This window comes from Aegilops tauschii, chromosome 2 (assembly GCF_002575655.3).
Source record: "Aegilops tauschii subsp. strangulata cultivar AL8/78 chromosome 2, Aet v6.0, whole genome shotgun sequence".
Lineage (NCBI taxonomy): Eukaryota > Viridiplantae > Streptophyta > Magnoliopsida > Poales > Poaceae > Aegilops > Aegilops tauschii.
The window spans coordinates 82,137,294-82,151,881 of NC_053036.3; the positions used below are offsets into that span (position 1 = coordinate 82,137,294).

The window sequence follows — 14,588 nt, forward strand, 5'->3', positions numbered from 1 at the left end:
AATGTAGAATCACAACAAGATGACAACAACTCAAGGAACTACCTTCAACAATTGTAACAGAAATGGCCTTTGTTGTCTGAACCCGCTGCAGAACTGTGGGTAAATTGTTATCCAGGAACGAACGTGTACTCCCAGAGTCCACCAGCAAACCATTATCATGTTCTGTAAGCTCACCTCCAATTGCAAAGTAGGAGCATTTGAAGCCTTGCCCACAAGAGCTGCTGATAGCTGCATTTGATGCACTGAAGCATGAACACTCTCACTGTCAGAGAAATTAGACCCTGACACCGGTTCAGACTACATGTAATAAATCAACTGCTGGACAAAATGTAACTGAACAGATGGTTTGCACACATGCTCCCGTCCCCATTTCTCAGCGGAAACAAAGCACAATCCCTTAGCTCGACTGTACCGACGAAAAGATGCCCATTTGTCGTCAGACTCAGCCTATTTTTGGTTGCTCCTGGAACTTCTTATTCAATCGGTCTTGGCTTTGGAGGTATGGTAAAGGGAGTGGCACAACTCTCTTGCTCGCTACTGAGTTGAGTGGTGTCAATCCTTCACAAAGTTCCTCGTGAAGCAATGCTAAATCATAAGCAGCATCCAGATCCTTCAGTTTCTATAGAGCAACTACAATCCTGACAACCAGCTTCAGTGCATCTAGGAAATGTGTGGTATAATGCAAGGAATCAAAGAACATCTTCATAAGCAGCCAACTGATCATACAATTCAGCAAAGCGTTCCACATAATCGTCAACTGTAGTGACCTGAGCAATGTGAAATAACTTGCGGATCAATGACTGGTGTTGGTTAGAACCAAGCCAGGACTACAGTTCCTGTCAGAATTCTGCCTAGGAGGCCTATGGCATCCGTCTCTGAGCTGATCCCAACCACCGTGTTGCTGCTCATTTGAAGTGGACCATGACCATAGAAATCCATCAATAAGCAGGAATGCACCATAAGTGGAACCGATCCCCACAACGGGCCTGCCAGAGACGAGGATTTGAGCCATCAAACCAAGGAACATCCATACGAAAACCAAATGCAGAGGAATCATGAGCATCTGAGCTGAGACGTTTGCGGGACGAAATTTTTTTGGGGACTGAGTGGAATTATGCGCACCTCTGACCGTAGGAGGGACATACTGCCACTGTTCCTTAAATATAAGTTTTTGTAGAGATTCCACTATGGACCACATATGGATACATATAGATGCATTTTAGAGTGTAGATTCACTCATTTTGCTCCGTATGTAGTCTATAGTGAAATCTCTACAAAGACTTATATTTAGGAACGGAAGGAGTAGATGTTATGCGCATTCCCGTGGTCGTGCTCGATGCCAAGCGAGTCGAGATGGCTCCGCCGCGTCCGTTCCCAGCATGGCACGAGGAAGAGGAACCATCTCCCCGGGGTGAACCCTCCTTGTTCATGTTGATTTGGATCTGCTCGATATCGAGCGCGAGATCCCTGCGGACGCTGTTGACCCTCACCGACATAAGTCTGTCGAGCGTCGTATTTTCCGCCTCCAGAAGTTTGCTCATGGATTTGAGCAAGTTGTCACCATGGTCGATCTTCTGCTTGAAATCGGTGGCAATCTTAGTGCGTAAGAGCTCGTAGATGGTTCTCCCTTCTCCCAACAAATTCTCCATCACATTCGCTCGCCTCCTATCTCGCAGGCGAGTACGGTAGTGATGGCTAGGGATCTTCAGGACTCTGTGCCTCTGATACCAACTGTGAGCTACTCAGATCCAAATTTCTATCTAGCTCTCGAATTCGAATTTCATAGCTCCACTAGGAAGAACAATGGCAAATTTTAGGCTGTCATCCTCAGATCCACCCTCACAGGCTATCCATAATTCCATATTAAAAGCACGGCCGCAGCCATCCAAATCCTAGCCGAAGACCCACGGGCCACGGCACACACGCACACGCTACCTTTTTTTTTGAGACAATCTCGCGAAGCTTTTATTTAAGTCGTCACAATGTTTACAGAGACGAAAGAAAGATCACCCGGGTTGCCTAACCAAACATGGCGGCCGATCCCCAGTGATAGAGCATGCTTCACTAAATTGTGAGCTTCGATATTCGACCTCCTAAATTCGTGGCTAGAAGTACAAGAAGTAAAACATCTAGATCTATCCAAAATTTCTGATAGCTCCATACACAACAGCACTCCTCTGCTTGATATCATCATTGACGACCTTGCAATCCGATGCTACGTGAATCCTCCGTTCATAGAGGGTCATCCGCCAAAGCAAGTGATTCGCGGACTGCGAGGGCTTCCAGTGTTGTGGGATCATCAATTCCTGTTAAGGTCAACGTCGATGCCCCCATGAAGAGCCCGTTTTGGTCTCTGCAAACAGCTGCAACAGAACCGAACGAGGTGTTTCGCCGAAGTGCTACATCTACATTGATTTTGCTCATGTTATCCAGTGGCGCAATCCATCGATTTGGCCGAACTGGGGCACCTCTTATTGCTTCACCTGATGGCTTCTTCAGAGTCTGCAGCTACTCATACAGAGTAGCCGTTGCAGCTACTCAAACCCATTTCCGGGCCAGAAAGCCAGCTGGGCTTGGTTCGGGTTGCGCTTGGGCCTCCCCATTGACTTATCCTCCTCTTGATCGCTTCCCGTCTTGTCGCCTGTTGTCGGATGATGAGCAGAACCGGCAGATGTAGGTGTGCTGACAGCAAAAAAATAGTCGCGCCCTACGGGGAGCTCCGCTAGTGATCAGGCATGTGTACAGCTGCAGTTGCGCTAGGCATGCGGCTTGGCGTGTGTGCAAGTTGCGCACGGCCGGAAAAAGAAAAAATAAACCCGCAAAATAATAATAATAATGACGTAAAACATTGACCGAGAAAGAAAAAGGAAAAATCTGCTCGGATCGGACTGTTTATTGAGAAATAGCAACCCCGTTTTCTTCTAGATCAACAGGGTGGCCCCTCGCCGGCTCATTCTCAGTGAAAACAAAACCATCATGTCTTTTTCTACAGAAAAATAAATCTTGCCGTCAGTCTACCAGCTATGCAGGAAAGATAACGAATTGAACATAAACAACATCCATATAAAGTCTCATATAATAATCTAGCCATACCCAAAAGCCCTATCTGAGGGAAACTAGTCAAACATGAGGTCAGTTCCCACATCAGGACATCAATATCATCATCTTCATCATGGGCGAGCTAGCGAGGAGATACTGCATCATGCTTCATTCACCATGCGATGATGTGCCTCTTTTTTGGCCTCCAGGATTATACAGAGTCAGCACTGTTGTATCTTCTCAACCTTGATCCAAAGCAAACGGCGCCCTGAATCTGTGGAGCATCAACCAAAGTATCCTTTTTAAAATTTTGGACATTTCTCTTTTCTTTTCGGTACCCACACAATAGCACATAAAAAATTTAACTTTGTGTTTTGGAGCCACTAGCCGAGGAAGTTACTGTCAGTATCAATAGTATGTTTAACTGTCTGTACTGTAAGACTCTTTACATAATATATTGAGAACGAGTTCCTAAAGCACCCACGTAATATAACAGATTGAAGGTTGATCAGAAAATTATTCTAACTTTTCCCAATAATCTGTGTTTTATAAGTCAAATGTCTCTCGATTTCCAGTTTTTCACCTGTAACACACCTTGTGAGTTGGCAGACCTCCACAGCTTAGCATTGCCCCATAGATAGAAGTTACAATCCTATAAGACAAGCCAGATCATTAGATGTTATCAAGTAGATGGATTAGCTAAACAGCATGTCGGAAGCTAGAAGTTGTACCACATCATGAAATCCAACTCTGAGTGCAAATAAGGGCTTCAGCTGTTTGAAGACTGAGCTCTGTCTCGAATAGCCTTGCCCGCTCATCAGCATCATCAAACGCAGCTTCAGAGGGAACAGCGGATCCAGGTATGGCTAGAACATCACGTGCAATAGCAGCAAGAGTAGGATATGTTGACTCATTGTCTTTCCACCATTTCAGAATATCAAAATCATCATTTTGCCGATAAACTTGCTCTCCATGGAAAGCAGCGTCATTTGCAGGAGCAAATGTCTCTCCGAAGCACTCTCCATGATTTTGCAGATGAAGTTCACCTCCAAGATAATCGTTAAGTTCTTTAAATTTCCCTTGTCCACTCAGCTCATTGTAGTTCTGATTTGTGTCTCGTAATGAGTAGCTATCAGACACCTCCCGCGGTAATTCACTGTTTGTGCGAGCTAAGATACTTTTCTGACGGGTGTGGCAAGAGTAACTGGTGAAGAGTTCACAGATCTTCCCACGAACTTCAGAGATGTACATTTTAGCACTGGTACCAAAAGCTTGTAGAAAGCGAAGTTCTACAAACCTGATCTTATGTCTTGGATCCAGGACCACAGCTACAGACAGCCAGAGGTACCATTTGTCCCAATGCTTCTTAAAATCTCTGTTCATGTTCTTGACATCATGGACTTCTTTAATGTTAGGTTTGTTAGATGATTCTTGCAACACAATCCTCAGACGCCACAATGGATCAAAGTATGTATTGGAAGCATTATGATGGCTGCAAATGACCTTTATTGCATGGTAGATTGGTCTTCCAATCTTGCAAAAAGCTTCTGCTGCTTCTAGTTGGTCATATGTTGGTTTATTATAACGCAATGGATCCGTTATATCAATATCAGGAAATGCCTTACAGAACTTCAAAATGACCTCCAGCAGGTAGAAAGTTAAGTACCATTGTTTAGATCCAAAGGATGGATGCTTTAGGTGCATACTTGAAATAATTTGGTTATACTTCTGCTTACGCACTGAAGAACCAGTCATGTAGCAAAAGTAAGACCGACTTGTTTCCTGAATAATTTTCTTGGTTTCAAACCCGAAAAGCCTATCCAATGCATCCACAAAACAAGGAACAGTTAATAGCTTAAATTTGGAAAGAAGATACTTGCTTCCTGAAAGACTTGCCTCTATGCCCGATATGAATCCATTATCCACCGGTACTTGTGATGTCACTCCTAAAAGGTTCTGCTGAATACCCCAATCTTTAACTATTTGCAGTTTCGTCTTATCTGAATCACCTAAATTGCAGAAGGACTGCCAATCAGGAAACATGCTGATATAGTAATGATCCTCATCATTTTCGGTTCCTGCACATCTATAACTTATTATTCTTCTATTCATCTTCCAGTTCTCATCAATGAAATGCACAGTGAAGCACCGAACGGTCGGTGAAAATACAAGGCCCCATATCCCAACAGATAAAAAGACTCCACCGGATGCATTTGTCACTTTCTCTTTTAGCTTCAACTTTTCCTTATAAAAAATAGCAATAAACTTTTCTTCAATTGTAGCTTGCGAGACCATATTAAAAGTAGGATTGATGCTAGCCACAAACTGCATAAAACTTGTACTTTTCACTATTGAGAAGGGGCATAGGTTGGAGATTATCAAGCTAGTAAGGTCTTCCACTGATTTCTCCTGATCAAATTCCCAGTTCTCCATGACTGATGGGTTAGTCTGTGAAGATGAATTCTTTTGCCCCTCCATAGTTTTCCCAGGTCTCCCAGGACAAATCTTCAGATGCCGGCCCAAATGGCTTGTTCCTCCAGAACTTCTCCCGCTAAGGCGCTTCCCACAATGTTTGCATATTGCACTCTGAATCTTTCCACCACTTGAAACAGGAATGAAATCCTCCCACACTTTGGACTTTGATTTCCTCCTTTTGCCAGTGCCACCATTATTGGCATCATCAATTGATAAACTGTTAATCAGTATAACTGGATCAACTGCAGACTCATCCTGAATCTCGTTCATCGTAGCTCTGAACGAAATACAGGGCAAGGACTTAGTAATGGCGTATAATAGTAAAACACAAGGACCAACCAGCTACTAATAGAAATGGAGAAATAACGAGTTAAAGTTCTTAGAAATTTGATTTAATACGTGTCTGACTAATTTGACACTCTTCTAGCATCATAGAAGTTGAAAACCATAAGAGAGGGGCAAGAGCTAGGAAGAGACCCACTTTAATCCCCAAAAATGAAAAGAAAGGAAGAGCTAGCTAGAAATGACCACATTAAACATAATGTGAAACAGAAATGAATGGCCTGGTCCCATGCACTCCTCCCAGCGCCGAGAAATCAGAAGGGCTCCCTCTTATTTTTTTTTAATTTTATTTTTTTTGCGGATAGAGGGGCTCCCTTTCTAGGAGCTTAGAAGAGAGATATACTTTGTATTGTTAGAAGCAAAAGTCCTCTTCCGCGACATGGTACCCTGCTCGCCATGCGGCAATTACTCCCTCTGTCCGGGTTTATCAGTCGTGTTTGTATTTTGGACAAACCTTGACAATGAATTTAACTATTAAAATATAAAAATATATGCCGCAAAAATTATACCGTAGGAAGCCTCTTTCAAATACAAATCCAATAGTATAACTTTTGTAGCATATACATCAAATTTTGTTAATCATGTACTGTAGATGGTTAAAGTTTTACTCGAAATACAAGGGGGCTCAATAAACTTGGATAGAGAAAATACATTCTAGCTTTTGGCTGAAACCCCAAATATGAAACAGCCAGCATGCTTCCTTGAATAAATACTCTTTATCAAAGAAAAAAGAATCAAAACAACCACTAGGTACTGATCCTAAGCAAAGCCCGAACAAGAAAGATAGTTGATTACCTGTTCCCCCTGGAGTCCGGAGAGGACGCCAAGGCTCGCGAGAAATCCGAATTCAGATGCGATCCTAGGACAGCTGCCCGCGTAGGCGTAGATGGCTGCAAATTTCTTGGATGATTTTAGTTGGACTATGGAGAAAACGCAGAAAAGGGGACGGAACAGCGAGCAGGACCCCAGGCTGCCGCGCTCTCCGGGTCAACCCTGAAGCTCGATCCAGCGGGCGAGTAGAGCATCTCGAGCAGGAATCCTAAGCAAGTGCCCGTATAATTTATTGGTGCCAGAGAAAAAAAAAGTGAAACCCTATATAGCAGCCTAAAAGCATCTCCAGCCGCGTCCACAACAGGCCCCCCGGCGACTTTTTCGGCGCCGGCGCCGAAAAAACGCCCCAGTCGCGCCCCCAGGACGCCGAAATCCGCCGGTTCGGCCCGTTTTTGGGCTCGGCGATCGCAGGCCGAACCCGACGCACTGGGGGGCGCTCGGGGGCTCCGGCGCAAGTGAAAAGCACGTCAGGCCCACACCGTCAGGCGAAAAGTCATGTCCCCCCCCCCCCCCCCCGCGCTCGGCCGCCAACCGGTTGTATCCCGGCGCCGCCCACCGCCCTCCATCGCTAGATAGCCCATCCCCGCCGGAAAAAAAGAGCAGAGGTATCGCTGAGGTAGCCTCTCGGCCATCGGCTGGGCGGTTTTTCCGGCGTTTTCGGCCGCGGAGGGCGGTGTAGCGGCGGGTGCGCGCCCACCGCGTCCGCAAGGTGTTCGACGATTTGCCTGCCTCGGCAATGGACTCGGACGACGAGGAAGCGCTCGCCGCGCTGCTGGAGGAGGAAGCCGAGGCCGACGTCCAAGAAGAGGAACATCTCATGGTCCTCGCCGGCCTGCTGGCGAGCAATGAAAAGCCGCGGCGAGGTGGCTCGACGCCGGGGTTGATGAAAGCAAAGAACCGACATCGTCGCGAAGGCTACTGCATGCTCTACTCCGACTACTTCGCCGACGCTCCACTGCACAGCAACAAAACATTTCGGCGTCGTTATCAGATGAGCCGAAAGCTCTTCCTCAGGATTGTGAATTCCATCCAGGAGTTCGACAGCTACTTCAAGTGCAAGATGGATTGCACCGGCAAACTTGGATTCACCCCAATCCAGAAGTGCACGACAGCGATGAGGATGCTTGCATACGGAGCTCCCGGTGATTCACTCGACGACTAGGGGCGCATGGCCGAGTCCACCACCATTGAGTGTTTCTACAAGTTCTGTCGGGCAGTGGTGGCAGTGTTTGGACCGCAATACTTGTGAACACCCAATGCGGAAGACACTGCTCGGATCCTAGCACATAATGCATCAAGAGGATTTCCTGGGATGCTTGGAAGCATCGACTGCATGCATTGGAAATGGAAGAACTGCCCATTTGCTTGGCAGGGGATGTACAGAGGTGCCAAAGGCGGCTGCAGTGTGGTACTTGAGGCGGTGGCCACACAGGACCTCTGGATTTGGCACTCTTTCTTTGGTATGCCAGGAACTCACAATGACATCAACGTGCTGCAGTGCTCCCCTATCTTTGCCAAGCTTGTTGAAGGTCATTCTCCTCCGGTGAACTTCGAGGTCAACGGGCGGCACTACAACAAGGGGTACTACCTAGCTGATGGCATCTATCCGAGATGGTCTACATTTGTGAAGACTATCTCAAACGCTGTGCCAGGAGGCAAGAAGTCCCACTTTGCCAAGGTGCAGGAGGCTTGCAGGAATGATGTCGAGCGGGCATTTGGTGTGCTCCAATCTCGATTTGCTGTTGTCCAGTACCCTGCTCAGACCTGGTCGAAAGATAAAATGTGGGAGATCATGACTTGCTGTGTCATCTTGCACAACATGATCATCGAGAGCGAGCAGGAAGAGCCAGTGTTTGACACTGAACCATACTACAGGCAGGGTCCTCTAGCCGAAGTTGATCACCAGCTACCGGCAACCTGGACTGCCTACCTCAGTATGCGTCAGGAGATCCGAGACCCACAGGTGCATCATCAACTGCAGCAGGATCTGGTGGAGCACCTATGGAGGATCAAGGGCGAAGCCGGGCTCGACGTGTGATGAAATATGAGTTTTTATTTGTTGAACTATATAATTTGTATTGAACTATTTATTGTTGCACTATTTTGTTAAACTATTTGATTTTCTGTGATGAACTATGTGATAAAAAAATATTGATGTTGAGAATTCAATGCCGAACCACGCCGAATATGGGCCGATTCTTGCCCATATGGGGCCTTTATTCGCCGAAAGTGGGCCGAAAACTTGGCCAATATCGACGCCTGGGGGCGACGGCTGGATGCCCAACCGCCCCCAGCGCCGATTGTACCGCCGGCTCGTCCCCAGGCGGCGATTTTATGCCTCCTGGGGGGGCAACGACTGGATATGCTCTAAGAAAATACACTAAATCAGAGGATCCCCGGCGGATACTCTTTCTCAAAAGGGCACTACTTTGCACCGGCGCACCGGCCCAAATTTGGGCCGGTCGCCCCGCAGCCGTCTGATACGCCTGGTAAGACCCGTTCGATTACAGTCTAATTCTCGTCCTCGTTCACCTCTCGCCCGCACAGAAACAAAAGAAAAAGTCAATCAACACCGTGCGACGCCCCCCGGCCTTAAAGAACCGCCCGCACAATCTCCGGCCATCGCCGCCCTCGACGTCGGTCGCCGTCGCTGCCCTCGTCGTTGGTCACCCGGTCGCCGTTGCTACCCTCGTCGCCAGTCGCCGTCGTCGCTGCCGGTCGCCATCGTCGGCTTCGTGTATGCAGCAGCCTGCTCCCGCGGTTGCTACTCCCCATAGCGACGGCCGCAGCTCCGATGTCCGACCATCCTCGTCGCCGGTTGCAGCCTCAAAATGCACAGCCGCGTCGCTTACAACCAAAATAGTGGTGGTAGCAAATACCAGTGCCGATTCCAGTAAAACAAACACACCATGGAAGCAAAAAAATGGGGCATCAGTTCCAGCAAAAAACTCGCACTGGGGTGGAACCAAAAACATGAAACACCATTTTCAGCAAAAACATGATACGGTGGAAGCAAAAACAGACACCGGTTGTAGCAAAATCAAGACGCCGATAGCAAAAAAATGGGTTGTTTCCAGCAAAATCCGAAGACTGTAGTAGCAAAAAATGGGGTTGGTTGTAGCAAAAAACAAACTGGTTGCAACACCACCATCGGGCCGTGGTCACCATCGTCGGGCCATGGTCACCACCGCCATGGGATGGCCACCACTGGTTGCAGCAAATCCCGCCGTGGGTGGTAGCTTTTCCCGGTGCCGGCTGTAGCAAAATCGCTGCACCGACGTCGCCACCACAATTTTACCGTCGCCCCCTTGTAAAAAATCCAGTCGTCGGTTGTAGCACAGCCGTCACTGGTTGTAGCACGGCCATGCAGCGATGGAGCTGCGAGTACGCCATGACCGTGGCCGGAGGAGGACGAGAAGGTAAGTGGTGGACAACCATGGCACCCGCCCAAGGAGCTCGCCGATGTCGACCTCCCGTTCAAGATACAAGGTGTCCGCCCCAAGGAGCTCGCCGGTGACAACCATGGTGCCCGCGCAAGGAGCTCGCCGGTGACGACCATGGCACCCGCACAAAGGAGCTCGCCGGCTACGCAAGAGATTAGGAAAAGAAGAGAGAAGGTATGAGCGAGCTTGTGTTTTTTGGGGCTGGGGAAATGAATGGAAGAGAGGAGTTGTGACACCCCCGATTCGACCGTACACTAATCATGCACGCAAATGAGTACGACCAAGATCAGGGACTCACGGGAAGATATCACAACACAACTCTAGACACAAATTAAAATAATACAAGCTTCATATTACAAGCCAGGGGCCTCGAGGGCTCGAATATAAGCTCGATACACAAGAGTCAGCGAAAGCAACAATATCTGAGTACAGACATAAGTTAGACAAGACTGCCTTAAGAAGGCAAACACAAAAGCAACAATGATCGAAGAGGCAAGGCCTCCTACCTGGGACCTCCTAGGTACTCCTGGTCGTCGGCGGTCTCCTGATGACCCACAAGTATAGGGGATCTATCGTAGTCCTTTCGATAAGTAAGAGTGTCGAACCCAACGAGGAGCGGAAGGAAATGATAAGCGGTTTTCAGCAAGGTATTCTCTGCAAGCACTGAAATTATAGGTAATAGATAGTTTTGTGATAAGATAATTTGTAACGAGCAACAAGTAACAAAAGTAAATAAAGTGCAGCAAGGTGGCCCAATCCTTTCTGTAGCAAAGGACAAGCCTGGACAATTTCTTATATAGAGGAAAACGCTCCCGAGGACACATGGGAATTATCGTCAAGCTAGTTTTCATCACGTTCATATGATTCGCGTTCGGTACTTTGATAATTTGATATGTGGGTGGACCGGTGCTTGGGTGTTGTCCTTACTTGGACAAGCATCCCACTTATGATTAACTCCTATTGCAAGCATCCGCAACTACAAAAGAAGTATTAAGGTAAACCTAACCATAGCATGAAACATATGGATCCAAATCAGCCCCTTACGAAGCAACGCATAAACTAGGGTTTAAGCTTCTGTCACTCTAGCAACCCATCATCTACTTATTACTTCCCAATGCCTTCCTCTAGGCCCAAATAATGGTGGAGTGTCATGTAGTCGACGTTCACATGACACCACTAGAGGAGAGACAACATACATCTCATCAAAATATCGAACGAATACCAAATTCACATGACTACTAATAGCAAGACTTCTCCCATGTCCTCAGGAACAAACGTAACTACTCACAAAGCATATTCATGTTCATAATCAGAGGGTTATTAATATGCATAATGGATCTGAACATATCATCTTCCACCAAGTAAACCAACTAGCATCAACTACAAGGAGTAATCAACACTACTAGCAACCTACAGGTACCAATCTCAGACTTAGAGGCAAGGATTGGATACAAGAGATGAACTAGGGTTTTAGAGGAGATGGTGCTGGTGAAGATGTTGATGAAGATGGACCCCTTCCCGATGAGAGGATCATTGGTGATGACGATGGCGATGATTTCCCCCTCCCGGAGGGAAGTGTCCCCGGCAGAACAGCTCCGCCAGAGCCCTAGATTGGTTCCGTCAAGGTTCCGCCTCGTGGCGGCGGAGTCTCGTCCCGAAAGCTTGCTTATGATTTTTTCTCGGACGAAAGACTTCATATAGCAAAAGATGGGCACCGGAGGGCCACCAGGGGGCCCACGAGGCAGGGGGCGCGCCCCCGGTGTGGGCCTCCTCTGGTATTTTCTTTGCTCAGTATTTTTTATTATTTCCAAAAATAACTTCCGTGGAGTTTCAGGACTTTTGGAGTTGTGCAGAATAGGTCTCTAATATTTGCTCCTTTTCCAGCCTAGAATTCCAGCTGCCGGCATTCTCCCTCTTTATGTAAACCTTGTAAAATAAGAGAGAATAGGCATAAGTATTGTGACATAATGTGTAATAACAACCCATAATGCAATAAATATCAATATAAAAGCATGATGCAAAATGGACGTATCAACTCCCCCAAGCTTAGACCTCGCTTGTCCTCAAGCGGAAGCCGATAACGATAAATATGTTCCACATGTTTAGAGGTAGAGGTGTCGATAAAATAAAATACGGACATGAGGGCATCATGATCATTCTTATAACAGCAACATATATGGATATTTTCATATGATTTCTTATGCTCAAGTAATAATCTATTCACAATGTCAAGTATGAATCATAAACTTTATTGAGAACTAACAAACTATAGTCTCAGTCATTGAGGCAATTGCAATTTATCATAACATTAGAAAGAGTCTATGTAAGAGCTTTTCAGCAAGTTCACATACTCAACTATCATTTAGTTTTCCACAATTGCTAACACTCACACGATACTTATGGTTACGGAGTTTTAATCAGACACAGAGAAAGATAGGGGCTTATAGTTTCGCCTCCCAACCTTTTACCTCAAAGGTAATGTCAACAATAATAGTTCATGCTAACTTACATCCAATTGGATATATATATCAGGATCTTTCGAACACACTGTGCTTGCCAAAGGATAAAATGGAAAAGAGGAAAGGTGAAGATCACCATGACTCTTGCATAAGGGTAAGAGATAAAAGTAAAAGATAGGCCCTTCGTAGAGGGAAGCAGAGGTTGTCATGCGCTTTCATGGTTGGATGCACGAAATCTTAATGCAAAAGAACGTCACTTTATATTGCCACTTGTGATATGGACCTTTATTATGCAGTCCGTCGCTTTTATTTCTTCCATATCACAAGATCGTATAAAGCTTATTTTCTCCCACACTAATAAGTCATACATATTTAGAGAGCAATTTTTATTGCTTGCACCGATGACAATTTACTTGAAGGATCTTACTCAATCCATAGGTAGATATGGTGGACTCTCGTGGAAAAACTGGGTTTAAGGGTATTTGGAAGCACAAGTAGTATCTCTACTTGGTGCAAAGAATTTGGCTAGCATGAGAGGGAAAGGCAAGCTCAACATGTTGGATGATCCATGACAATATACTTTATCTCAGATATAAGAAAACATAACCCATTACGTTGTCTTCCTTGTCCAACATCAACTCTTTAGCATGTCATACTTTAATGAGTGCTCACAATCATAAAAGATGTCCAAGATAGTATATTTATATGTGAAACCTCTCTTTCTTTATTACTTCCTATTAATTGCAACGATGACCAAAGCTATGTTTGTCAACTCTCAACAACTTTTAATCATCATACTCTTTCTATGTGAAGTCATTACTCTCCATAAGATCAATATGATCTCTTTTTATTCCTTTTTATTCTTTCTCTTTTCTTTTATTCCCTCAAGATCATAGCAAAATAATCAAGCCCTTGACTCAACACTAATCTTTATTATATAGCTCACGGACTCGATTACATAAAGGGATAATAAAGCAAAACTGAAAACTAAATTATACCAAAAACTTTATTCTACTAGATCAAGATACTACTAAAAGGATTGAACTAAGAAAAACGGTAAAGGTAGAGATGTGATGGTGATACGATACCGGGGCACCTCCCCCAAGCTTGGCAGTTGCCAAGGGGAGTGCCCATACCCATATGATTATGTCTCCCTTGCTGCTGAAGAAGATGGTGGTGATGATGGGTAGTCGCACATCGAGCGTAAGAGATCCTCCAACTTGTGGATAATGCCCTTGAGTGCAACGATATGCTCCTTCAACAAAATATTTTCACGTGTGAGATACTTGTTTTGTATACGAGCTAACTCAATCATCTTGAAAGCTTCGATCTCAGTTGGGGTAAGAAGATTGTGATCAAGTTGAAGGATGTCTTCTACTGCCGGAACTTGGTCTTCCGTGGCCTTCTTGGTCCCTTCATCCTTGTTGATCTCCATGGGTTCTTCCCTCTTCAGCTCTATCTTCATTAGCCAAGAATCGTTGTCACCATTGTTGGAAGAGAGGGACGACATGATGCCTGGCCTTGACAACCCTGACAGAAAATAGCTCGAAACAAGAACAGAGGATAATTGCGTGGTACGGTGGTCAAAACCTTTGGGAGATTATATAATGAATTTTTACCGACCAAAATACGTATCGTGCAAGAAAACGGAGTCCGGAGAGTACACGAGGTGCCCACGAGGCAGGGGGCGCGCCCAGGGGGGTAGGGCGCGCCCTCCACCCTCGTGGGGGCCTCGTGTCCTTCCCGGTCTGCCTCTTATTTTTCTATTTTTCTAAATGTTCCAAAACGGCGAAAATTTGCCATTAGAACTGTTTTGGAGTCGGTTTACTTACCGTACCACATACCTATTCCTTTTCGGAGTCTGAAACGTTCTGGAAAGTGTCCCTTATGTATTCCTCCGGGGTTACGGTTTCGATAATATTGGTTTCAACATTTATAGGATTACCTGAGATATAATGTTTGATTCTTTGACCGTTCACCACCTTCGGATTTGTGCCCT

The 14,588-nt window shown here is 45.9% G+C and overlaps 1 protein-coding gene across 2 annotated transcripts; it reads right to left on the reverse strand.

Annotated features, from left to right (window-relative positions):
* Window positions 1-3,093: 3,093 nt before the first annotated feature.
* LOC141041544 (zinc finger BED domain-containing protein RICESLEEPER 1-like) lies at window positions 3,094-6,915 on the reverse strand. 2 transcript variants are annotated; one of them, XM_073508028.1, is made up of 4 exons: window positions 6,652-6,915; window positions 3,771-5,791; window positions 3,634-3,691; window positions 3,094-3,313 (listed from the first exon to the last, which is right to left on the reverse strand). In XM_073508028.1, exon 2 carries the CDS (start codon window positions 5,782-5,784, stop codon window positions 3,775-3,777), a length of 2,010 nt encoding a protein of 669 aa, XP_073364129.1. In that variant the 5' UTR covers window positions 5,785-5,791; window positions 6,652-6,915; the 3' UTR covers window positions 3,094-3,313; window positions 3,634-3,691; window positions 3,771-3,774. The 2 variants fall into 2 exon arrangements, with proteins under 2 accessions (XP_073364129.1, XP_073364130.1); XM_073508029.1 differs by having other exon boundaries at window positions 3,623-3,691.
* Between the last annotated feature and the right edge of the window lie 7,673 nt (window positions 6,916-14,588).